This window comes from Pristiophorus japonicus, chromosome 6, assembly GCF_044704955.1.
Source record: "Pristiophorus japonicus isolate sPriJap1 chromosome 6, sPriJap1.hap1, whole genome shotgun sequence".
Lineage (NCBI taxonomy): Eukaryota > Metazoa > Chordata > Chondrichthyes > Pristiophoridae > Pristiophorus > Pristiophorus japonicus.
The window spans coordinates 252,470,312-252,494,492 of NC_091982.1; the positions used below are offsets into that span (position 1 = coordinate 252,470,312).

The window sequence follows — 24,181 nt, forward strand, 5'->3', positions numbered from 1 at the left end:
AAGGTGGTTCTCCTATGCTTTTTGGAAATAGGAGGTGGGTGGGGTTGCTGACCCATCCACCTCCATGGCACGAACCTGGTATTGCAGTACTTCCAGGAACGGTGCTTGGGCTCTAGGCCTTTTGGCTAAGAGCATTAGCGCAGGGTGATCCTTGATATGTGCAAGGTGACCTCTGGCGTTTGTGATCTGACAAAGAATTGGAAAGATTGGCTATGAAAATTAAAAAAAAAAAAAAAAAATTGTTAATTGTATCGCTTCTCGGCCTTTTGGCTAAGATCATGCGTAACTGACCTGACAGGGGAGTAACCATGACCAGAAAGTGGTTCTCCCTGGATCAGGAAGGTGGTTCTCCTATGCTTTTTGGAAATAGGAGGTGGGTGGGGGGCCTGCCCCGTCCACCTCCATGGCACGAACCTGGTATTGCAGTACTTCCAGGAACGGTGCAGCCTTGGCTCTAGGCCTTTTGGCTGAGAGCAAAATCATTGGCGCAGAGTGATCTTTGTTTGGGCACAAGGTGACCTTTGGCGTTTATGATCTGACAAGTTGATCTGACAAAGAATTGGAAAGATTGGCAACGAATAAAACATTAAAAAAAATAAAAAATTGTTAATTGTAAATCTGAGACAGATAGATTTTTGTTAACCAAAAGTATTAAGGGATATGGAGCAAAGGGATATGGAGTCACTGAATGGTGGAACAGGCTCGAGGGGCTGATTGGCTTCCTCCTGATCCGATGCTCCAGCAGGGTGTCTGTCTTTAGTTGGACTTTACCCTGCATCCTTCAGCGTAAAACATTTCTGTCCACACAGTTGCTGAAAGTGCGGCTGATAATGGTGCAACGAGGCATGCCAGGCATCTGGGATCTGAGTGAGCAGAGCAAGCAACAGGGCATCTCCTCAACTAATGGCATTGAAGGGTTGGGAAATAAAGATCGGAAACACTGAGAAGGAGGGTGAATTAAGGGGCAAATTCAATGTCAAATCATGTACAGAAAGAGAAATAGAGAGAGGGAAAGAAAGATTGGATTGAGAGAGAGAAAAAAGACAGAAAGGGAAAGTAAGAAAAAAAAATTGCCATTTTTTAAAATCTCCTAAAACAATTCCCAACCTGAAGGAATGAGACACCATATTTATGAAAGTTAATGTTGAGTGGCACAGAAGTTGATTGGCGGTCATTAACACATATCACATTGTTAAAAGGGCACTTAACGCTATTAAACATTCACTCCCTCAACCACCGGCGCACCGTGGCTGCGGTGTGTACCATCTACAAGATGCACTGCAGCAACTCGCCGGGGCTTCTTCGGCAGCACCTCCCAAACCCGCGACCTCTACCTCCTAGAAGGACAAGGGCAGCAGGCGAATGGGAACACCACCACCTCCACGTTCCTCTCCAAGTCACACACCATCCCGACTTGGAAATATATCGGCCGTTCCTTCATCGTTGCTGGGTCAAAATCCTGGAACTCCCTCCCTAACAGCACTGTGGGAGCACCTTCACCACAAGGACTGCAGCGGTTCAAGAAGGCGGCTTACCACCACCTTCTCAAGGGGCAATTAGGGAAGGGCAATAAATGCTGGTCTTGCCAGCGACACCTACATCCCAGGAACGACAGATCTGTTTTCGTGAAGCTAACAGGAAAGCGACGCAACTCGGATCGAACCTTCCGGAGATCCACGCTTAACCTCCCCTGTGCCCCTCGCCCGAAGGTGCCGTGTCATTTACCCACAAATAACAGCGCACGCCATTAGCCTTGCCAGTATTATGGCAACAAAATCGGGCCCAATATCTCTCGGGTTTTGCAGCATTCCAGTGGGAATGGGAGGGAGAGATGGAAGATTCTAGACCAACGCAGGAGCAGTCAAAGCCCTCGATTTGCTTCTTCTCCCCTCCTGTCCCACAGGGTTCTGGGTCCCACCTCTCTCCCCCAACCCCCTCACTCCCCACCTCCCACCCCCCTCTCTCCCCCGACCCCCTCACTCCCCACCTCCCACCCACCTCTCTCCCCGACCCCCTCACTCCCCACCTCCCACCCCAACCGCCTCTCTCCCCTGACCCCCTCATTCCCCACCTCCCACCCCCCTCTCTCCCCCGACCCCCTCACTCCCCACCGCCCACCTCCCACCCCCCTCTCTCCCCCGACCCCCTCACTCCCCACCTCCCACCCCAACCGCCTCTCTCCCCTGACCCCCTCATTCCCCACCTCCCACCCCCCTCTCTCCCCCGACCCCCTCACTCCCCACCGCCCACCTCCCACCCCCCTCTCTCCCCCGACCCCCTCACTCCCCACCTCCCACCCCAACCGCCTCTCTCCCCTGACCCCCTCATTCCCCACCTCCCACCCCCCTCTCTCCCCCGACCCCCTCACTCCCCACCGCCCACCTCCCACCCCCCTCTCTCCCCCGACCCCCTCACTCCCCACCGCCCACCCCCAACCCCCTCTCTCCCCGACCCCCTCACTCCCCACCTCCCACCCCAACCGCCTCTCTCCTCTGACCCCCTCATTCCCCACCTCCCACCCCCCTCTCTCCCCCGACCCCCTCACTCCCCACCTCCCACCCACCTCTCTCCCCGACCCCCTCACTCCCCACCTCCCACCCCAACCGCCTCTCTCCCCTGACCCCCTCATTCCCCACCTCCCACCCCCCTCTCTCCCCCGACCCCCTCACTCCCCACCGCCCACCCCCCTCTCTTCCCCGACCCCCTCACTCCCCACCTTCCACCCACCTCTCTCCCCGACCCCCTCACTCCCCACCTCCCACCCCAACCGCCTCTCTCCCCTGACCCCCTCATTCCCCACCTCCCACCCCCAACCCCCTCTCTCCCCCGACCCCCTCACTCCCCACAGCCCGCCTCCAACCCCCTCTCTCCCCTGACCCCCTCACCTCCCACCCCCAATCCCCTCACTCCCCCGACCCCCTCACTCCCCACAGCCCGCCTCCAACCCCCTCTCTCCCCCGACCCCCTCACCTCCCACCCCCAATCCCCTCACTCCCCCAACCTCCTCATTCTCCACTTCTCTCCCCCTGACCCCCTCACTCCCCACCTCCCACCCCAATCCCCTCTCTCCCCACCTCTCACCCCAACCCCCTCTCTCCCCCGGCCCTCTCTCTCCCCACCTCCCACCCCAACCCCCTCTCTCCCCTGACCCCCTTACTCCTCCAACCCTCTGTCTACAATTCTTTCCCCCGACCCCCTCACTCCCCACATCTTACCCCCCCGACCCCCTCACTCCCCACCTCTCTCCCCCGACCCCCTCACTGCCCACCTCCCATCCTCTCGCACCCCCTCCCTCGCCCTCTTTTTCCCCCGACCTCGGTGACCTGCCGTGGGGTTCTGGTGTTTGCCATTTCCGGTTGCTGTGCTCAGTGTTATTTACCTGGAGAACATTTGTAGACTGTGTGGATAGAATTGTTGCCTTTGCTCTCAGTCCCAGGGTGTGATGTATTGTCATCTCGCCCTTTCTGCCCTGCTTTCGGGCCAGTGTTTCTCCCTGAGCGAGCGTATTATGAATTTCATTCTGTTCTGTTTGGGAGTTGATTACATTTACATGTGCCTGCTGTTTGAGCGCAGTGCTGATCAATCAGTGCAATGGAAACCATCGAAACAACTTGGTCATCACCGTAAACAGCTCGCTGCCAACAAAAGACTTTCACCTCCGACTCCGTCATTCCTTGCGAGCAGTTTGTAGGAACTCGCTGTGAGATGTTCAACACGCTGCAGCTGACTTAATGCACAATGAGCAGAGCGGGCAGGTCAGCCTGCCAGTGGAATGAGTCACACCTTCCTTGCCGACACACACACATCCTTAATCTACACACACTGCTTCCTCAGGGAATAGCCAAATCCACACAACAAGCTCATTGACACGGCAACTAGAGAATTAATATTTCCTCCTCGCTTCCTGCGCTTCGCGAGTCGTTTGCATCGTGAGTCAGTTAAAAATAAATTGTACGGCAAAACCCGATGTGATTTTTCGAGACAGTTTAAGGTGTACACTATTCAGATATTTACGGTGCCACAATGCAAAGGATAACCGAGGGCGGGGGGAGGGGCAGTCGGAGGGAAGGGGCAGGAGATCGGAGGGAGGGAGGGGTGGAAGGAGGGGCGCAGGGAGGGGCGGAGAGAGGGATGGAGGGAGGGGCAGAGGGAGGGTGGAGGGAGGGCGAGAAGGGCTGGGGAGGGGTAGTGGGAGGGGCGGCGGAAGGGGCGGAGGGAGGGATGGATGGAGGTAGGGCGGGAGGGAGGGGCGGCGGGAGGGATGGAGGGAGCGGAGTGAGGGGCAGAGATCGGAGGGAGGGGCGGAGGGAGAGATGGAAGGATGGAGGGAGCAGCGGAGGAATGGATGGAGGTAGAGCGGAGGGAGGGGCGCAGGGAGGGGCGGAGAGAGGAATGGAGGGAGGGCGAGAAGGGCTGGGGAGGGGTAGAGGGAGGGAAGGGGCAGAGATTGGAGGGAGGGGCAGTTGGAGGGACGGCGGGAGGGATGGAGGGAGCAGCGGAGGGATGGATGGAGGTAGGGTGGAGGGAGTGGCGGCGAGAGGGATGGAGGGAGTGGAGTGAGGGGCAGAGATCGGAGGGAGGGCGGAGGGCAGGGGCAGAGGAGTCAGGCGAAGTTCCAGTGGGAGAAAAAGGTCTTCCTTGTCCCAACATTGCAAAAGGAGCGTGACCTGTTCAGTCCCAGCACCTCGGACACAAGGTTCTCAACAAGGAGATGAAACCAAAGGACCAGAGTCCAAAATGCCCTTTCCATTGACAGACCATTCGCTGGACTCACTACCCAACCCACTCCATCTCCTGAAGTGACCAGTCACTGAATCTACCCTCCAATACAGTAAAGCTCTGTGAAATTTCTCTCCTCTCCCAACATATCCCTGTAACCAGGCAACACATCAACAATTCACAAACTCAACTCTTGACCCGTGGTAATAATTCAGAGTTGACTGATCTCTGGTTCCAGCGGAGAGGCCGCTGTCAACTCCTCCAGCCCTACAACCCTCTGTAACCTCCTCCAGCCCTACAACCCTCCGAGATCTCTGTAACCTCTTCCAGCCCTACAACCCTCCGAGATCTCTGCAACCTCCTCCAGCCCTACAACCTTTCAAAATCTCTGTAACCTGCTTCAGCCCTACACCCCTCCCTATCTCTGTAACCTCCTCCAGTCCTACAACCCTCCAAGATCTATAATCTCCTGAAGCCATAAATCTCTTCAAGATCTCTGTAACCTCCTCCAGCATTACACACTTCATGGAATGTATTCAAAATAAATTTCTAGATCAGTATGTCGAGGAACCAACTAGGGACCAGGCTATTTTAGATCTAGTATTGTGCAATGAGACAGGGTAAATTAACCTGTAGTAAAGGAGCCTCTGGGGAGCAGTGATCATAATATGTAAGATTTTATGTTGAGTTTGAGAGTGATTTATTATGTCTGGCACTAAGGTCCTAAATCTGAAGAAAACAAACTATGTGGGTATGGGAGGCAAATTGGCTAAGGTAGGTTTGGTATCTAGATTAAAAGATACGGCGGGAGATAAGTAACGGCACACATTTAAAGAAATAAAGCATTTTTTAAAAAGCCGGAAAAATGATCCAACATTGGCTAACAAGAGTAGTTAAAAATAATATTAAAGGATGAGGCTTATAATATTGCCAAAAAGACGAGTAAATCTGAGGATTGGGAGGATTTTAGAATGCAGCAAAGGAGGACCAAGAAATTGATATATAAAGAGAAAATAGAACATTAGAGTAAACGAGCGAGAGACATAAAAACATATTGTAAAAGCTTCTATACGTATGTAAAAAGGAAGTGATTAGCAAAAGTAAATGTGGGTCCGTTACAGGCAGAGACAGGAGAAATTATAATGGGGAATAAAGAAATGGTAGAGAAATTAAACAAATACTTTGTATTTTCACGGAAGAAGGCATAAAAACATTCCGGAATTAGTGAAGAACCAAAGGTCTGTGTGAATAGGGAACGTAAAGAAATTAGTATTAGTAAAGAAATAGCACTGGAGAAATTAATGGGACTGAAAGCCGATAAATCCCCTGGACCTGATGCCCTACATCCGAGAGTTTTAAAAGAGGTGGCTATAGAGGTAGTGGATGCATTGATCCTGATAGTTCAGAATTCCCTAGATTCTAGAATGGTCCCTGCGGATTGGAAGATAACCCCACAAAATATAACACCGCTATTCAAGAAAGGAGGGAGAGAGAAAACAGGGAACTACAGACCAGTTAGCCTGACATCAGTGGTAGGAAAATGCTAGAATCTATTATAAAGGACGTGGTAACAGGCACTTAGAAAATCAGAATATGATTGGGCAGAGTCAACACGGATTTATGAAAGGGAAAAAGTGTTTGACAAATCTGTCAAGAGTTTTTGAGTTTATAACTAGCAGGATAGATAAGGGGGAACCAGTGGATGTGGTGTATTTAAATTTTTCAAAAGCATTCGATAAAGTGCCACACAAGAGGTTATTAAACAAAATTAGGGCTCATGGGATTGGGGATTGGTTAACGGACAGAAAACAGAGAGTAGGAATAAACGGGTCATTTTCGGGTTGGCAGGCTGTAACTAGTGGGGTACTGCAAGGAGCGGTGCTTGGGCCCCAGCTATTCACAATCTATATCAATGATTTGGACGAGGGGACCAAATGTAATATATCCAAGTTTGCTGATGATACAAAGCTAGGTGGGAATGTAAGTTGTGAGGAGGATGCAAAGAGACTTCAAGGGGATATAGACCGGCTAAGTGAGTGGGCAAGAACATGGCACATGGAATATAATGTGGAGAAATGTGACGTTTTCCATTTTGGCCAGAAAAATAGAAAAGCAGAGTAATTTTTAAATGGTGAAAGATTGGGAAATGTTGGTGTTCAGAGGGACCTGGATGTCCTTGTACACAAATCACTGAAAGTTAACATGCAGGTACAGCAAGCAATTAAGAAAGCAAATGGTATGTTGCTCTTTATTACAAGAGGATTGGCGTATAAGAGTAAAGACGTCTTACTGCAATTATATAGAGCCCTGGTGAGACCACACCTGGAGTATTGTGTACAGTTTTGGTCTCCTTTACCTAAGGAAGGATATACTTGCCGTAGAGGGAGTGCAACAAAGGTTCACCAGACTGATTGCTGGGATGGGGGGATTATCCTATGAGGAGAGATTGAGGAGATATTCCATAGATATTCCAATATTCCCTAGAGTTTAGAAGAATGATGTGTGATCTCACTGAAGTATAGAAAATCCTTACATGGCTTGACAGGGTAGATGTTTCCTCTGACTTTGGAGTCTAGAACCAGGGATCAGTCTCAGAAAAGGGGTCGGCCACTTAGGACTGAGATGAGGAGAAATTTCTTTACTCAGAGGGTGGTGAATCTTTGGAATTCTCTACCCCAGAGGGCTGTGGAGGCTCAGTCTTGGAGTATATTTAAGGTGGAGATAGACAGATTTTTGAGCGATAAGGGAGTAAAGGGTTATGGGGAGCGGGCAGGGAAGTGGAGCTGAGTCCATGATCAGATCAGCCATGTTCTTATTAAATGGCAGAGCAGGCTCGAGGGGCCAGGTGGCCTACTCCTGCTCCTATTCCTTATGTTCTTATGTACCCCTCTGCGATCTCTGTAACTTCCTCCAGCCCTCCATGGTCTCTGTAACCTCCTCCAGCCCTACAACCCTCCGCGATCTCTACAACCTCCTCCAGCTCTATAACTCGCCGAGATCTCTGCTCTCCTCCAGTTCTGGCCTGTTGTGAATCTCGGATTTCCTTCCCTCCAGCATTGGGGACCGTGCTTTCAGCTGTCTGGGCCCGATTCTCTGGAATTCCCTCCTTAAACCTCTCAGTCATTCTCTCCTCCTTTAAGATGCTCCTTAAAACCTACCCCTGTGACCCAGCTGCCCTAATATCCCCTTGAGTGGCTCGGTGACAATTGTGTTTGCTAATGCTCCTGTGAAGCACCTTGGGACGTTTTACAACATTAAAGGTGCTATATAAATGCAAGTTATTGTTATGAGTGTGACTTGATTTCACCCCTGAACGGCCTGGCTCTAATTTTAAGGCGATGCTCCCTTGTTATGGACTTCCTCCACCAGAGGAAATAGTTTATCTCCATCGACATTATCAACTTCTTTAAAAATCTTAAACACCTCGATATGATCACCCCTTAATTTTATAAACTCAGGCGAATACAAGCCCAGTCTGTGCAGCCTGTCCTCATCATTTAACCCTTTTAGCCCCGGTATCATTCTGGTGAATCTGCTCCCTCTCCGAAGCTTCCCTGAGGAGCGGGGCCCAGAACTGAACACGGTTACTCTGGGGCGGGGGGGGGGAGGGGGTCTGAGCAAGGCTCTGTACACGTGACGCATCACTTCCTTCCCCTTTATATTCCAGACCCTTGAGATTCCACTGGCTGTTTTCATTGGTTTTTGTCCCCCATACACTGGCTTTTAATGATGTGTGTACACAGACACCTCAATCCCTCCGCCCCTCCACAGCCCTTGGTCTCTCACCGTTGAAAAAAGGGGCCATTGAGAGGCACAACCACTGAATATTGCCATGAGCAATTGACCACCACACGGCCTCCAACAAACCAGAGAGCTTCTACAGGGCTGTTATTTACATACTCCACACAAAAGCACAATGTTCTCTGCTAAAGGCAGCAGTTTTACCTTGGGTGGTTGCAGAGGTGCAGCTGGAACCGGTGCTGGGTCGGTGAAGTAGGTCTTCTTGGTGGGAGCTGGTTGATGATAGACGCCAGGGTTCGGCCCAGGAGTGGGGTGGGTATTGGCTGCCTCTGGTCTCCAGGTATTCTGAGCTCCGTATGTCGGGTCCCCGGCGTATCCGACTCCATACGCTGGAGCCATGGGCCGCTGGTCTTGGTAGCGACTTGGTGAAGGAGTGAAGCCGTATGCTGGGTCGGGGTATCGCGTGGGCGGTGGGCCATACCCATGGTCTACCGCGCGAGGCTGCTGGCTGTAGTGCTGGCCCAGCGGAGCTGGCTCGGGTGACCTGGTCGGCTGCAAGTTATACTGCTGGTACGGAGAGAGGGCACGGTCTTGCCCTGGCTGCTGCAGCCCCGGCGGCAGGAAGTTGGGATTGGGCTGCGCTGTTTTGACTTGCACGTTGAAGGCAGGCCGGGCCGGAGTGGAGGCTGTGGTGTAGGAGGCCGGAACCGGCTGGGGCTGCAGCTTGGGGGGCGTGGCCACGCTCGGGGTCACGTGGGGCTTTGCGGCTGTTTTCTTGGTGGCCGTGAGAAGCGGCTGGGAGGGGATGACCATCCTCTGGTGCCCTATCACCGGACTGTGCGAGGCGGTGGTTACTGGAGGCTGTAGAGCTGAGGAGCCGATGGGCAAGGTGCCTCCGTGACTCTGAAACAGAAGAAAAAGATTCACAAGGATGATACCAGAAGGTTACACCTATCAGGAAAGATTAAACAGGCTGGGGGGCTCTTTTCTCGAGCAAAGAGAAGGCTGAGGGTGTCCCGACAGAGGTCTTTAAGTTTATGAAAGGGTTCGATAGGGTCGACATTGAGAAGATGTTTCCACTTGTGGGGGGGACCAAAATTAGAGGCCATAAATATAAGATGGTCACTAATAAATCCAATCGGGAATGCCGGAGAAACCTCTTTACCCAGAGAGTGGTGAGAATGTGGAACTCGCTGCCACAGGGAGTGGTCGAGGCGAATAGCAGAGATGCATTTACGGGGAAGCTGGATAAACACATGAGGGAGAAAGGGATAGAAGGATAGGGTGATGGAGTGAGCCCAGGAGGGTGGGAGGTGTGGAGTATAAACACTGGCACGGATCGGAATGGTATTTTTCTGTGCTGCAGACTCGATGTAATTCTGTGTAAAACGATAAAATGAGGAAGCAGTGAGCAGGCTGACACCCCGGGTGTATCGCTGTGTTGAACACACTGAACATTTAATGGGTGCTTACACATCTGCAGGAAATCAACACAGGCGCTAAAGTCCTATTTCATTAAAGAACAATCTAGGCTGCTGGAAAAATATTGGCGCAGCTCGAAATATAAATTGGTCCGTGCGGATAGTGGGGCCGGGGGAAATCAATGGGAGCAGAAATTCACAACACAAAGCTGGAAAATCATCTGCACTCTCTCCAAACTTATCCCACCAGGTATCCCAGGCCCGACTCTGTCCCTGACTGGATTTCTGCCTGTTCCCCTCTCCCTCAGCACCCTGGGAACCCAGATCTGCAGCACTGGTCAGTGCTCGCAGGAGAGGAGTGGCAGAGACGGAAAGCAGGACTCCGTCCCCATTGTGATCGCCCAGCGGAGCTCAGCCTCTGCCGGCCTTGCCTCTGACTCCAACGTTTGACTGACAGGACTGCGAGGGAGCCACACCCCCCCCCCCACCCCCCCCACAACGGCAGCACATTGTGCACACAGTCTGAGCCTTGTCAACAGTCCGGGATCGAGAGCTTAACCAATGGATTCAATCACACGGAAAAGGCTTTAAACGCACAGCAAGCGATTGTTGACAAGGCGCAGTGACTTCTGCTGACAGGTCACGTTCCCATCCCAGTTCACGAGCGGCCAATGTCTCTCTGTTGCGTGCTGTGCAAGGGGAGCCCACTTTCACCTTTATACGCAGTCAGCTTCTGATCAGCGCAGCTCAGTACAGTCCCAGGTACAACGGAGAGAATCATCGAATGGTTACAGCCCATTGAGCCCATGCCGGCTCTCTGCGAGAGCACTTCAGCTAGTCCCATTCCCCCACCACAGGATAACTGTGAATATTGGAAATCTAACAAAAACCAGTAAATGCACAACAGCTGCTGTACACTGGAGAGAGAAAAGTGTCTCTCTCCGTCACTTCTGAGGGCAGCTCAGATTCAACCATGTTGGTGTGGGACTGGAATCACATACAGACCGGGTAAGTACAGACAGGCCCAGACCGGGTAAGGTCATACAGGCCCAGACCGGGTAAGTACAGACAGGCCCAGACTGGGTAAGTACAGACAGGCCCAGACCGGGTAAGGTCATACAGGCCCAGACCGGGTAAGTACAGACAGGCCCAGACCAGGTAAGTACAGACAGGCCCAGACTGGGTAAAGTCATACAGGCCCAGACCGGGTAAGGTCATACAGGCCCAGACCGGGTAAGGTCATACAGGCCCAGACCGGGTAAGTACAGACAGGCCCAGACTGGGTAAGTACAGACAGGCCCAGACCAGGTAAGTACAGACAGGCCCAGACTGGGTAAAGTCATACAGGCCCAGACCGGGTAAGGTCATACAGGCCCAGGCCAGGTAAGGTCAGACAGGCCAAGGTCAGACAGGCCCAGACCGGGTAAGGTCAGACAGGCCCAGACTGGGTAAGTACAGACAGGCCCAGACCGGGTAAGTACAGACAGGCCCAGACCGGGTAAGTACAGACAGGCCCAGACCGGGTAAGTACAGACAGGCCCAGACCGGGTAAGTACAGACAGGCCCAGACCGGGTAAAGTCATACAGGCCCAGACCGGGTAAGGTCATACAGGCCCAGGCCGGGTAAGGTCAGACAGGCCCAGACCGGGTAAGGTCAGACAGGCCCAGACCGGGTAAGTACAGACAGGCCCAGACCGGGTAAGTACAGACAGGCCCAGACCGGGTAAGGTCAGACAGGCCCAGACCGGGTAAGTACAGACAGGCCCAGACCGGGTAAGTACAGACAGGCCCAGACCGGGTAAGTACAGACAGACCCAGACCGGGTAAGGTCATACAGGCCCAGACCGCGTAAGGTCATACAGGCCCAGACCAGGTAAGTACAGACAGGCCCAGGCTGGGTAAGGTCATACAGGCCCAGACCGGGTAAGGTCATACAGGCCCAGACCGGGTAAGGTCATACAGGCCCAGACCGGGTAAGGTCATACAGGCCCAGACCGGGTAAGGTCATACAGGCCCAGACCAGGTAAGTACAGACAGGCCCAGGCTGGGTAAGGTCATACAGGCCCAGGCTGGGTAAGGTCATACAGGCCCAGACCGGGTAAGAACAGACAGGCCCAGATCGGGTAAGGACGTACAGGCCCAGACTGGATAAGGTCATACAGGCCCAGATCGGGTAAGGTCATACAGGCCCAGACCGGGTAAGGTCATACAGGCCCAGACCGGGTAAGGTCATACAGGCCCAGACCGGCTAAGTACAGACAGGCCCAGACTGGGTAAGGTCATACAGGCCCAGGCTGGGTAAGGTCATACAGGCCCAGGCTGGGTAAGGTCATACAGGCCCAGACTGGGTAAGGTCATACAGGCCCAGACCGGGTAAGAACAGACAGGCCCAGACTGAGTAAGGTCATACAGGCCCAGACTGGGTAAGGTCATACAGGCCCAGATCGGGTAAGGACGTACAGGCCCAGACCGGGTAAGGACGTACAGACCCAGACTGGGTAAGGACATACAGGCCCAGACTGGGTAAGAACAGACAGGCCCAGACGGGGTAAGGACAGACCGAGTAAGGATGTACAGGCCCAGCCTGGTTAAGGACGTACAGGCCCAGACTGGGTAAGGACAGACCGAGTAAGGATGTACAGGCCCAGCCTGGGTAAGGACGTACAGGCCCAGACTGGGTAAGGACGGCAGGTTTCCTTCCCATAGAATAGGAGTCAGAAATCTATCGATCCCAATCACCAAAGCTCCAATCGACCCCCAGCATCCACAGCCTCATTCTAAGGTGACACTCCCTTGTTCTGGACTCCCCCCACCACAGGAAATAGTTTCTCTCTATCGACTCCTTTAATCATTTTAACACCTCAATTAATTCAGCCCTCAACCTTCTAAACTCAGGAAATACAAGCCCAGTCTGTGCAGCCTGTCCTCATAGCTTAACCCTTTTAGCCCCGGTATCATTCCGGTGAATCTGCGGTGCTCCCCCTCCGAGGCCGATCTACCCTCCCTGAGGGGCGGGGCCCAGAACTGAACACAGTTACTCCAGGGGGGTGTCTGAGCAAGGCCTTCCTCCCCTTTGTATCCCAGACCCCGAGATAAAGGCCAACGTTCCATTGGCCGATTTCATTACTCTTTGTACCTGCGCAGTGACTTTATGTGAACTTCACATAGTCACTTTGTGATGGAATTCGAGACATTTCGGAGATGTGATCAGGCGTTATATAATTGCAAATATTATTTTAAAGGGTTAATTCTGATAGGCTCCACCAACAAATACATACCATCAGAAGGTTTTAAATATATTTTCTATATTTATCAATTTGTAAATATTAGGAAGTATTTTTTTTGTCTATTTTCAGATTTTTATTTAACTATGTTCTGCACCACAGTAAAAGCACTGACAACTGCCAACCGGCAGTAAAACACTCCGAAACCAGAGACACAACAATTACTGAGACAGGTTCTCATGGACTTTTCCAATACAACCACTTAAAGGGCCAGTCGCACATTAAGGGGCCACTAATTCTTTCATTCAAGACATTCAAGACAAGAACACAGGGATCGCTGGGTGAACACAGACCCAGGTCCATTCAGTTCACCTTCTCCCATCCTGGGACTCCCATGGTGCAACGATAATGGAGTTGTTAACCAATCACAGCGATCGATCTCTATCAATGTGTCTATAACAGACTCAGACATGAGGTGAGGAAAACCCGCAGTGGGGGAGAACTCTGGGACTCAGAGGTCCAAACACCTGTTACCCCCGAGCTCCCTACACTCACCACATGGTATGGCTCAAATTACTCACACATTGGAGCACAAAATATTATATTCGGAAAGAAATCTATCTAATTCGTAGTTGAATAAATCAACATTATCTATTTTCACCATCTTCTTTAGGAGCCTGTTCCAAAGATTGGCCACTCACTGTTTTAGATTGATACAGGGCTATGGGGAGAAAGCGGGTCAGTGGGATTAGTTTGGGATTGATACAGGGCTATGGGGACAAAGCGGGTCAGTGGGATTAGTTTGGGATTGATACAGGGCTATGGGGAGAAAGCGGGTCAGTGGGATTAGTTTGGGATTGATACAGGGCTATGGGGAGAAAGCGGGTCAGTGGGATTAGTTTGGGATTGATACAGGGCTATGGGGAGAAAGTGGGGCAGTGGGATTAATTTGGGATTGATACAGGGTTATGGGGAGAAAGCGGGTCAGTGGGATTAATTTGGGATTGATACAGGGCTATGGGGAGAAAGCGGGGCAGTGGGATTAATTTGGGATTGATACAGGGCTATGGGGAGAAAGCGGGTCAGTGGGATTAATTTGGGATTGATACAGGGTTATGGGGAGAAAGCGGGGCAGTGGGATTAATTTGGGATTGATACAGGGCTATGGGGAGAAAGCGGGTCAGTGGGATTAATTTGGGATTGATACAGGGTTATGGGGAGAAAGCGGGGCAGTGGGATTAATTTGGAATTGATACAGGGCTATGGGGAGAAAGCGGGGCAGTGGGATTAGTTTGGAATTGATACAGGGCTATGGGGAGAGAGCAGGGCAGTGGGATTAGTTTGGAATTGATACAGGGCTATGGGGAGAAAGTGGGGCAGTGGGATTAGTTTGGGATTGATACAGGGCTATGGGGAGAGAGCAGGGCAGTGGTATTAGTTTGGGATTACTCCAGCGAAGAGCAGGTACATACACGATGGGCTGAATGGCCTCCTTCTGTGCTGTGAACATCTATGGTATCGAAGCGATGAAGAATTTGCAGCCCATTAAAATGTGATCCGATTCAGATGACTGAAGGAGAAGAGGATTAAAGCGGTTGGTTGAAAATAAACATTCTGCTATACTTGACATTTCTATTTCAATTCTGCCATTGACCAGAAATAAAAATAGAATTAGTTTTACCCAGCCACCTGCTTCTCTTTTTTCATGCATTAGAAATCAGATTTTGCTCTTTTGTTGTGAAAGCACAGCTGGATTAGAATAGAAAGGCTCAATCAGATGTCTGCAGCCACGTGGCTGTAATCTCCGCTTTGTGTTTGAAATTGAGAAGTGTTATGAAGACTGGTGGGCAGGATTTATCGAACACACCAGAGCCAGAGGTTAATGGGGGTCTGATCAGCAGTGTGTGTCCACACATCAGCTTCTGGTCACAACTGCCGCGTTCCCTCCCGAGAGGGAGGCAGACGAAATCCGGGCAAGAGTGGCGATTGGCTGAAAGTAGAGGAAAGGGGCGATACCAGAGGAAACACTGAAACAGGAGGAGGCCATCAGCCCCTTGAGTCTGCTCCGCTGATCAATCAGATCATGGCTGATCTGCGACCAAACTCCATCCACCCTATCCTTGGCTTGCAAACATCGCTCTGTCTCAGATTTAAAATTAATAATTGAGCTAGCATCGACTGCTTTTTGTGGGCAACACTGTTTCGCCACCAGCACAAGGCTTCTCTCTCCCCTCGCCGACTGAAGAGCAAGGAGTCAGAGGCACGGGGGCGAGTTCAGAGGTCATGGTTTGGGATTGATACAGGGTTTCAGAGAGACATTGGTGAATTCTTGGACAGAACCGCGAGGTTGCTGGAACAGGGGAAGAGGAAGAAGAGTTCTTTAGAGGGAAGATCTGGGACTGAATATAAAAAGATTGGGCAGAATGTAAAATGGGCGAATGGACTGGTTTGTGGTGCGGTTGTAAGTGCAGCTGGTGATGAGGAAGTGGAGGCCAAGCCACATGGTGCGCTCATAGCCTTTACTCTTCGAGCTGAATTTTCAAATCGAAGAGTTCCACTAGTTCTAACAAAATGTGACTCCAGCTCCATTAAACCGGAAATGCCTGTCATGAAAATGACTCGAGTACTGCATTGGTCGTAAAGCGCTTTGAGATGTCCGGTGGTCGTGAAAGGCGCTATATAAATGCAAGGGCTGGATTTTCGGCTAGTTTGCGCCCTGGAGGGGCGGTAACTGATGTTTCTAGACGTAAGGGCCGGCGTCCAGCTTTTTACCGCCTGGCCGGCAAATTCAGCTCATGGTTTGAGATGGCGCAAAATCTTACCGTCCCGCGCACTGAGATCATGACGTCAATCGTCATGCAAAGCTCCGCTTGCGTCCCGATCCACATTTAACGCCCGCCGCAAAAAACGCCTGAAAAACCAGGCGGTCCCAGGTTGTGGCAGGCGTTATTGGCGGCATATTTAAATGGAGGGATGAGGATCCGACATCGCAGGCCACTTTGACTGCAACAATTGGGCACATCACGCTGCGTGAAGCTCCAACTTGAAAGCGGCAGTGTTATCTGCCATTATAGTGTCCTTACAACGTCACTGAGAGAATTTAATGGGGGCATTACTAGTTTGCCAGTGTATCATGCTGCATGCTGTTGCCAGGCGGCATCAAGCTAGAAAAAGGGTTCTTGGTCATGTTGGCCCACGGATGAGGAGAGGCCAAAGATGCCTGGGGAGGAGAGCTTACCCCCCATGGGTTTACAGGCACCAACGCTCAGACCTCCAGCTCTCTGAGGAGCAATGTGTGAGAAGGCTTCACTTCTGAAAGGAAGTGCTGATAGAGAGATGCCATCTCCTACAGGCAGACCGATGCCTGGATCGTTCTGGAGGCAGCCTTCAATACTCCCCTCAACAGTTATCCGAATTCATTGTGGTGTGCTGAATGTTGCACAACTTGGCCATCATGAGGGGCCCGGCATTGCCAGTGGGGATTGCAGGCCCAACTCAGGAGGAGGAGGACAATGAAGAGGAGACTGGCGAGGCCCCCATTGTATAGCCACACCATCCACGGGGGAGACAGCGTGGACAGGCTGCCTGACCAAGAGTGACACATCGCCAGCTCATAATGGACCAGTTCTCCTAAATGGAGGAGACTGAGGGATGGAGCTAAGACTGGACACGCTATGTGCCCCCATAAAGGCACATCTCCGGTGAACGTTGCAATGATACGCAAGACACCAATGGCAAATGATGAAACATGAATTTTACTGCAACAAAGTAACAACCGCCCCCACCAAAATAATACCGCACAATACACAACGTTATGTTCCAGAGCACTGAACAACAACAAAACTTTTTTAACGCCAACATTTTTGGCTCGGGTGCACAAAGTCCGTTGTGTAATGCCTGATTTAACGCCCCGATCATGCATCCTCATTTTTTTGCCAAAATTTCCAGTCGGAGACGCAAAATTTTTCAGGTGGTTTTGGGACTGCCCCGTCGCGATTAGCGCCCCGAAATCGGAAAAGCCAAAAATCCAGCCCCAAGTCTTTCTTTCTTTCTTTCAGTACGCATTGTACCTCACGTCACTCTGAAACATGTGACAATAAAGTCTTCCCTTCAGGCCCGTTACTGTGGGGAATCGGCGGCCGGGCTCGGGAGTGCAATGGTCGCCGATTTTTCGTGGAATGGGCGCCATTTTGGAAGTTCTGCTTTTGCGGTATCCGGGCGGTGACCTGCTCCCCCCCCCTCCGCCCCGCCCCGCTGCTGCTGATCCGCCCTAAGTGCATCACCAGAGCGCGCACCGCCGATGTTCCCCCGATGGCGAACTTCCACCGAAAAAAATCTTCCTCCTGCCGCGCGGTGCCACCGGCAGCTTTTTGTGCCGGTGCAGTGAGGCTGGAGTCCTTGTAAAATGGCGGTGCGGCTCCCGTTAACGGGCACGGCGCACTGCCGCGGCTTTTTCTGTCGGCCGACTGCCATGTCGGGCTGACAATTATGCCCCCAGGTTCGGCCGGGCCGCCAACAGACAGTCTGATACCCGCACCCCCCCACACCAACACTCTTGGGTACCAGGCCACTGGCCCGGCCGAAACCCTCCCTGGTGACCCAATGGACCGAACTTAAAGAATCGCGCAGGCTCTTCTCTTTAAGTGCAGGGGAAGGCGTGGTGACAGAGTGACAGCGGCAGACACTCAACCCACCCCCAACCTACGCCCCTCCAGTGTGCTCACCACCGCACCCCACCCCCCTCGCCCCCGCTCACCGCCACCATTATGACCGACTTCCGGGCCGCCAAAAAATAAAAGTCAAAAAGAGGGTAATTTCGCTCAAGAGGCCACTGCATCCACCGCACCGGTAAAAACACGAGAAACAGGGGCGGTGGGCACTGTTTCCGGCGGTGGGCAATTTCAGCCCCAAAGTGTGTTCAACAGCGTCTCTCAAACCCGCGACCTCGACCGCCTAGAAGGATAAGGGCAGCAGGCACATGGGAATATCACCACCTCCACATTCCCCTCCAATTACACACCAACCTGACTTGGAAATATATCGGCCGTTCCTTCACCGTCACTGGATCAAAATCCTGGAACTCCCTCCCTAAAAGCACTGTGGGGAGGACCTTCACCAAACGGACTGCAGTCGTTCATGAAGGCGGCTCACCATCACCTTCTCAAGGGCAACTAGGGATGGGCAATAAATGCTGGCCTTGCCAGCGATGCCCATAGCCCACGAAGAACTGTTTTTAATTTTGAAATGCTAAGTTTTCAAACCAATTTTTGAAAAATTTTGTGAGCTGAATATCTGTAAGGAAAGTGTTAGAAGAGGAGAGGTCCAGTCTGGCTACTGTTATAGACCCTTAAGATAACCCAGTACCTTCATGCCATTCTGAATTATGATCCCCTTCTCACTACTTTCCAATATCCCTCACCACTGACATGAGACACAGCCAAAACTCTCCAGTAACTGGGCTTTTCTGCAGCAGATGAGATGCCTCCGGCAATGAAACATTCATATTAATACCATGCCCAGACGCACAGCCAGGTGCCAAGAAATAAAACAGATGGCAACTGGTGATTACTCGAGCAAAACGCCTGTAAAACTAGCACTTTGCAGAATTAGTCAACGCACCTCATAAATTTACCGACAAGTTACTGAAGATAGTGTCCGCACAGTAATTGAAGATTGAATCGTATCCAAACCAGGGATCTACGAGGAGTAGTGACATGGGGTGGAATCAGGCGTACAAAAACAGTACTTTAACAGGTGGCAAAGAGAGCAGGAGACAACACAGAGAATATACACACAGAGTGTCAATATACAGAGTGTCAATATACACAGAGAGAGTCAATAAACACAGAGCGTGTCAAGATACACAGAGAGTGTCAATATACAGAGTGTCAATATACAGAGAGAGACAATATACAGACAGAATCAATATACACACAGAGTCAATATACACATGGAGTGTCAATATACACAGAGAGTCAATGTACACAGAGAGAGTCAATATACAGCGCATCAATATGCACACAGAGAGTCAATATACGCAGAGTCAATATACACAGAGAGAGACAATATACACAGTGACAATATACAGAGAGTCAATATACAGAGTCAAGATACACAGGAAGAGTCAATATAAACAGAGTGTCAGTATAAACAGAGAGAGTCAATATACACAGAGAGATTCAATATACACAAAGAGTGTCAAATACACAGAGAGAGTCAATATACACAAAGAGTCAATATACACAGAGAGAGACAATATACACAGACAGAGTCAATATACACATGGAGTGTCAATATACAGAGAGAGTCAATATACACAGTGACAATATACACAGAGAGAGTCAATATACAGAGAGTCAAGATACACAGGAAGAGTCAATATAAACAGAGTGTCAGTATAAACAGAGAAAGTCAATATACACAGAGATTCAATATACAGAGTGTCAATATACACAGAGAGTGTCAATATACACAGAGTCAATATACACAGGAAGAGTCAATATACACAGAGCGTGTCAATATACAGAGAGAGTCAATAAACACAGAGAGTCAATATAAACAGAGTGTCAATATAAACAGAGAGAGTCAATATACACAGAGTGGGTCAATATACACAGAGAGAGTCAATCTACACAGGGCGTGTTAATATAGAGAGAGTCAATATACACAGAAAGAGTCCGTATATATATGTACAGAGCCCATATACACGGAGTATGTCAATATACACAGAGAGTGTCAATATATACAGAGAGTGTCAATATGCAGAGAGAGAGAGAGTTAATAAACGCAGAGTGTCAATATACACATATTGTCAATTTACACAGTGTGTCAATATACACAGAGCGAGTCAATATACACAGTCAATATACATAGGGTCAATATACAGAGAGAATGTCAAAATATACAGAGTGTCAATATAACACAGAGAGAGAGTCAATATACACAGTGTCAATATACGCAGAATGTGTCAATATACACAGAATGTCAATATACACAGTGTGTCAGTATGCACACAGAGCATCAATATGCACAGAAAATGTCAATATACACAGAGAGTGTCAATATACAGAGAGAGAGTCAATATACACATGGAGTGTCAATTTACACAGTGTGTCAATATGCACATGGAGCATCAATATGCACAGAGAATGTCAATATACACAGAGAGTGTCAATATACACAGAGAGAGTCAATATACACATGGAGTGTCAATATACACAGAGTGTCAATATACACAGAGAGTGTCAATAGGCACAGAGTCAATATACACAGGGAGTGTCAATATACACAGAGCATGTCAATATACACAGAGTGTCAGTATACACAGAGTCAATATACACAAACAGTGTCAGTATACTCAGAGTCAATAAACACAAGAAAGAGTTAATATACACAGTGCCAATGCACACAGAGAATGTCAATGCACACAGAGAATGTCAATATACACAGAGAGTCAATATACACAGAATATCAATGTACACAGAAAGAGTCAATATACACAGGGAATGCCAATATTCAAAGAGTCTCAATATACACAGGGAGTTTGTCAATATACTGAGAGAGAGAGAGAGAGCGAGAGAGAGAGTCAATACACACAGGGAGTGTCAATATACAGAGAGAGAGTCAATAAACACAGTGCCAATATACAGAGAGAGAAAGTCAATATACAGAGTGACAATATAGAGAGAGAGAGTCAATATACACAGATGTGTCAATATACCACAGAGAGAGAGTCAATATACACATGGATTGTCAATATACACAGAGTATATCAATCTGCACACAGAGCATCAATATGCACAGAGAGTGTCAATATACACAGAGAGTCAATATACACAGGGAGAGTCAATATACACAGAGAGTGTCAATATACCACACAGAGAGAGTCAATATACACAGGGAGAGTCAATATACACAGGGAGGGTCAATATACACAGAGTGTGTCACTATACCACACAGAGAGAGTCAATATACACAGGGAGTGTCAAAATACACAGAGTGTCAATATCCACAGAGCGTGTCAATATGCACGCATGGGAATCAATATACAGAGAGTCAATATACATAGAGAGTCAATATAAACAGAGAGTGTCAATATACACAGAGTGTGTCAATATACACAGATTGAGTCAATATTCACAGAGAAAGTCAATGTACACATGGAGTGTCAATATACACAAAGAGTCAATATACACAGTCTGTCAATATACACAGAGAGTGTCAATATACACATAAATAGACTCAATATAAACAGAGTCAATATACAGAGAGTGAGTCAATATAAACAGAGTGTCAATATACACTGAGTGTGTCAATATACACAGCGAGTCAAAATACACAGATTATCAATATACACAGAGAGTATTACCATCAAGGGCGCTACTCGGCGCCAAGCTTGCGGCCAACATCCGTAGGGAATTAGGCTCATACAGCAGTGCCTGGTCTCTAGTCGCCTTGGACCCCTTTGCCACTGGACCAAGACCTTGCTTAGCTAAGCCCATGTTGTGGCCGGTGTGCAACGGCCACCCCACATGAAAAGAACTCACACGCAGACATCTTCCACTCCGTTAACATGAAGTTCTGGACCTGGAACGTCAGGACCCTCATGGACAACTCCAACAGCGACAGGCCGGAATGCCGCACCGCCATAGTTGCCCAGGAACTTAGATGCTTTGACATCGACATCGCCGTTCTAAGCGAGACCCGGCAGGCAGGGGAAGGCCAGCTCAAGGAACAAGGTGGAGGTTACACCTTTTTCTGGGAAGGGAAACCAGAGGAAGAACACCGCCTTCACGGAGTCGGCTTCGCCATCAAAAATGAGCTGGTCGGCTGTCTCAAAGACTCCCCCTGCGGGGTTAACGAACGCCTCATGACTCTTCGACTCACCCTATCCCGGAACCAATGCACCACAGTCATCAGTGCGTACGGCCCAATACTCGATGCAACGGGTGAGACCAAAGAGAGTTTTTATTCCAACCTCGAAACATCCCTGTCCCGCGTCCCCATGGGCGACAAACTGATCCTCCTCGGTAACTTCAGGGTCGGCAAAGACACAGTCCTCTGGGGAGGCGTGATTGGCAGAGAGGGGATAGGGAAAGCCAACTCCAGCGGTACCCTACTCCTGACAAAATGTCTAGAACATGAACTCATCACCAACATCCTGTTCCACCAGAGGGACAAATACAAGGCATCGTGGCAACACCCTCGCTCCAAGCACTGGCACCCGCTCGACTATGTCATTATCCGAGCCAGGGATCGCAAGGATGTGCGCATCACCTGCGCCATGACAGGAGCTGACGACTGCTGGACGGACCACCGTCTAATCCGATGCATCATCGACATCACCATAGCCCCAAAGCGGAGAGGACAGCAGAAGCAGTGCCACAAAAAAGTCAATGCCAGGGCACTTAAAGAACCAGCTAAGAGAGCCAGCCCCTCACAGCTAACCTGGCGTGGCTTGATGACCCTGAGATGCAGAATGCCCACAGCGCTTGGTCTGCCCTCCAGGCCTCCATAACCAGTGCCTGTGAAGAGACAGTTGGTCACTTAACCAGAAAACACCAGGACTGGTTTGATGAGAATGATCAGGAGATCCAAGAACTAATAGATCGCAAGTGCAGAGCATTTCTGAGCCTCAAGCAACAACCCAACTCGAGAGCGGCAAAGCAACGTTACAGACAGCTCAAGGTTGAGGTCCAGCAAAAAACCCGGGACCTAAAGAACAGGTGGTGGATGGAGAAAGCACAGGAGATACAACAACTGGCCGACAGCCATGATGTGCGAGGATTCTTCATCGCAGTCAAGGCCACCTACGGTCCAAACTCCCAAGGCCCCAACCCACTCCTGGCCAAGAACAAGGAAACACTCATCAAGGACACCGAGGCTGTCAGGGCCCGCTTGAAGGAGCACTTCGAAGATCTCCTCAACCGAGACTCTGCCTTTAACTCGTGTATTCTCGACTCCATTCCGCAGCATGCTGCCCGCCACCACCTCAGTGAAACCCGAACGTTTCACAAGGTAGGAAAAGCCAAAAACCAGCTCAAGAACAACAAGGCTACAGGAGCGGATAGAATCCCTGCTGAGGCGCTATAAAGTATGGCGGAGAGGCACTGTTGGCGCGGCTACATGACCTCATCTCTCTCATCTGGAGGGAGGAGAGCATGATGGGAGATCTCAGAGATGCAGTGATCGTGACCATCTTTAGAAAGGGGGACAAGTCCGACTGCGGCAACTACAGGGGAATCTCCCTGCTATCAGCCACTGGGAAAGTTGTCGCTCGCGTTCTCCTCAACCGTCTTCTCCCTGTGGCCGAGGAGCTCCTCCCGGAGTCACAGTACGGATTCCATCCTCTACGGGGCACAACGGACATGATCTTTGCAACACGACAGCTGCAGGAAAAATGCAGGGAGCAGCGCCAGCCCTTCTACATAATCTTTTTTGACCTTACAAAGGCCTTTGACTCTTTCAACCGCGAGGGTCTATGGAGCGTCCTCCCCCATTTCAGATGCCCCCAAAAGTTTGTCAACATCCTTCGCCTGCTCCACGACAACATGCAGGCGGTGATCCTTAGCAATGGATCCATTACAGACCCAAGCCACGTCCGGACTGGGGTCAAACAGGGCTGTGTCATCGCTCCAACCCTCTTTTCAATCTTCCTCGCTGCCATGCTCCACCTCACAGTCAACAAGCTCCCTGCTGGAATGGAACTAAACTACAGAACCAATGGGAAGCTGTTTAACCTTCACCGTCTCCAGGCCAGGTCCAAGATCACCCCAAACTCTGTCGTTGAGCTACAGTACACGGAATACGCCTGTGTCTGCGCACATTCTGAGGCTGAACTCCAGGATATAGTCGACGTATTTACTGAGGCATACGAAAGCATGGGCCTTACGCTAAACATCTTACAGGTGTTTAGCGTAAAGCCTGTCCTCACCACACAGACTGCTCCCCAGTCACCAAGATCCACGGCGCGGCCCTATACACCGAGGACCACTTCCCATATCTCGGGAGCCTTCTGTCAACAAGAGCAGGCATCGATGACGAGATTCAACACCGCCTCCAGTGCGCCAGTGCAGC

The 24,181-nt window shown here is 50.4% G+C and overlaps 1 protein-coding gene and 1 pseudogene across 6 annotated transcripts in view; one reads left to right on the top strand and one right to left on the bottom strand.

Moving 5' to 3' along the window:
- The window catches only part of lpp (LIM domain containing preferred translocation partner in lipoma), a 487,813-nt gene that overhangs the window by 114,369 nt on the left and 349,263 nt on the right, over window positions 1-24,181 (bottom strand). For all 6 annotated transcript variants that reach the window (XM_070883830.1, XM_070883835.1, XM_070883832.1 and 3 more), the window contains one exon: window positions 8,665-9,363. In XM_070883830.1, coding sequence (XP_070739931.1) covers window positions 8,665-9,363 — 699 coding nt within the window. The remainder of the gene's footprint in view (window positions 1-8,664; window positions 9,364-24,181) is intronic.
- LOC139266328 (U2 spliceosomal RNA) lies at window positions 251-451 on the top strand (annotated as a pseudogene).